The sequence below is a fragment of the Eimeria mitis genome, genomic scaffold, assembly GCF_000499745.2.
Source record: "Eimeria mitis Houghton genomic scaffold, Emh_scaff2572, whole genome shotgun sequence".
NCBI classification, from domain to species: Eukaryota; Apicomplexa; class Conoidasida; order Eucoccidiorida; family Eimeriidae; genus Eimeria; species Eimeria mitis.
The window spans coordinates 6,367-6,615 of record NW_013570913.1 but is presented as its reverse complement, the minus strand read 5'-3'; the positions used below and the strand labels follow the sequence as shown (position 1 = coordinate 6,615).

The 249-nt window shown below is 63.1% G+C and overlaps 1 protein-coding gene across 1 annotated transcript in view; it reads right to left on the bottom strand.

Moving 5' to 3' along the window:
- EMH_0055760 (uncharacterized protein) overlaps positions 1-249 on the bottom strand; it is a gene marked incomplete at both ends in the record, with an annotated part of 6,284 nt that overhangs the window by 1,490 nt on the left and 4,545 nt on the right. The window contains one exon of the mRNA XM_013497270.1: positions 147-249. Coding sequence (XP_013352724.1) covers positions 147-249 — 103 coding nt within the window. The remainder of the gene's footprint in view (positions 1-146) is intronic.

Here is a 249-nt window from a genome sequence, read left to right as displayed (position 1 = left end):
GCTGCTGCTGCTGCGGGGGGGGGAGGTAACTGCTACAAGTCTATCGCCACCCCTGCTGCTGCTGCTGCTGATGCTGCTGCTGCTCGTAGAGAGCTTGAACTTCAGTGTCTGTGTTGCTGGCTTGATGCGGATGAGTGCATCAGCACCAGCAGCAGCTCCACGCAGTGCGGGGGCAAAGCCGCCTCAGCTAAACCCGAGGCCCCCCGCCAGCCCCCCACATCTCCACTCTGCTGCTGCTGCTGCTGCTGT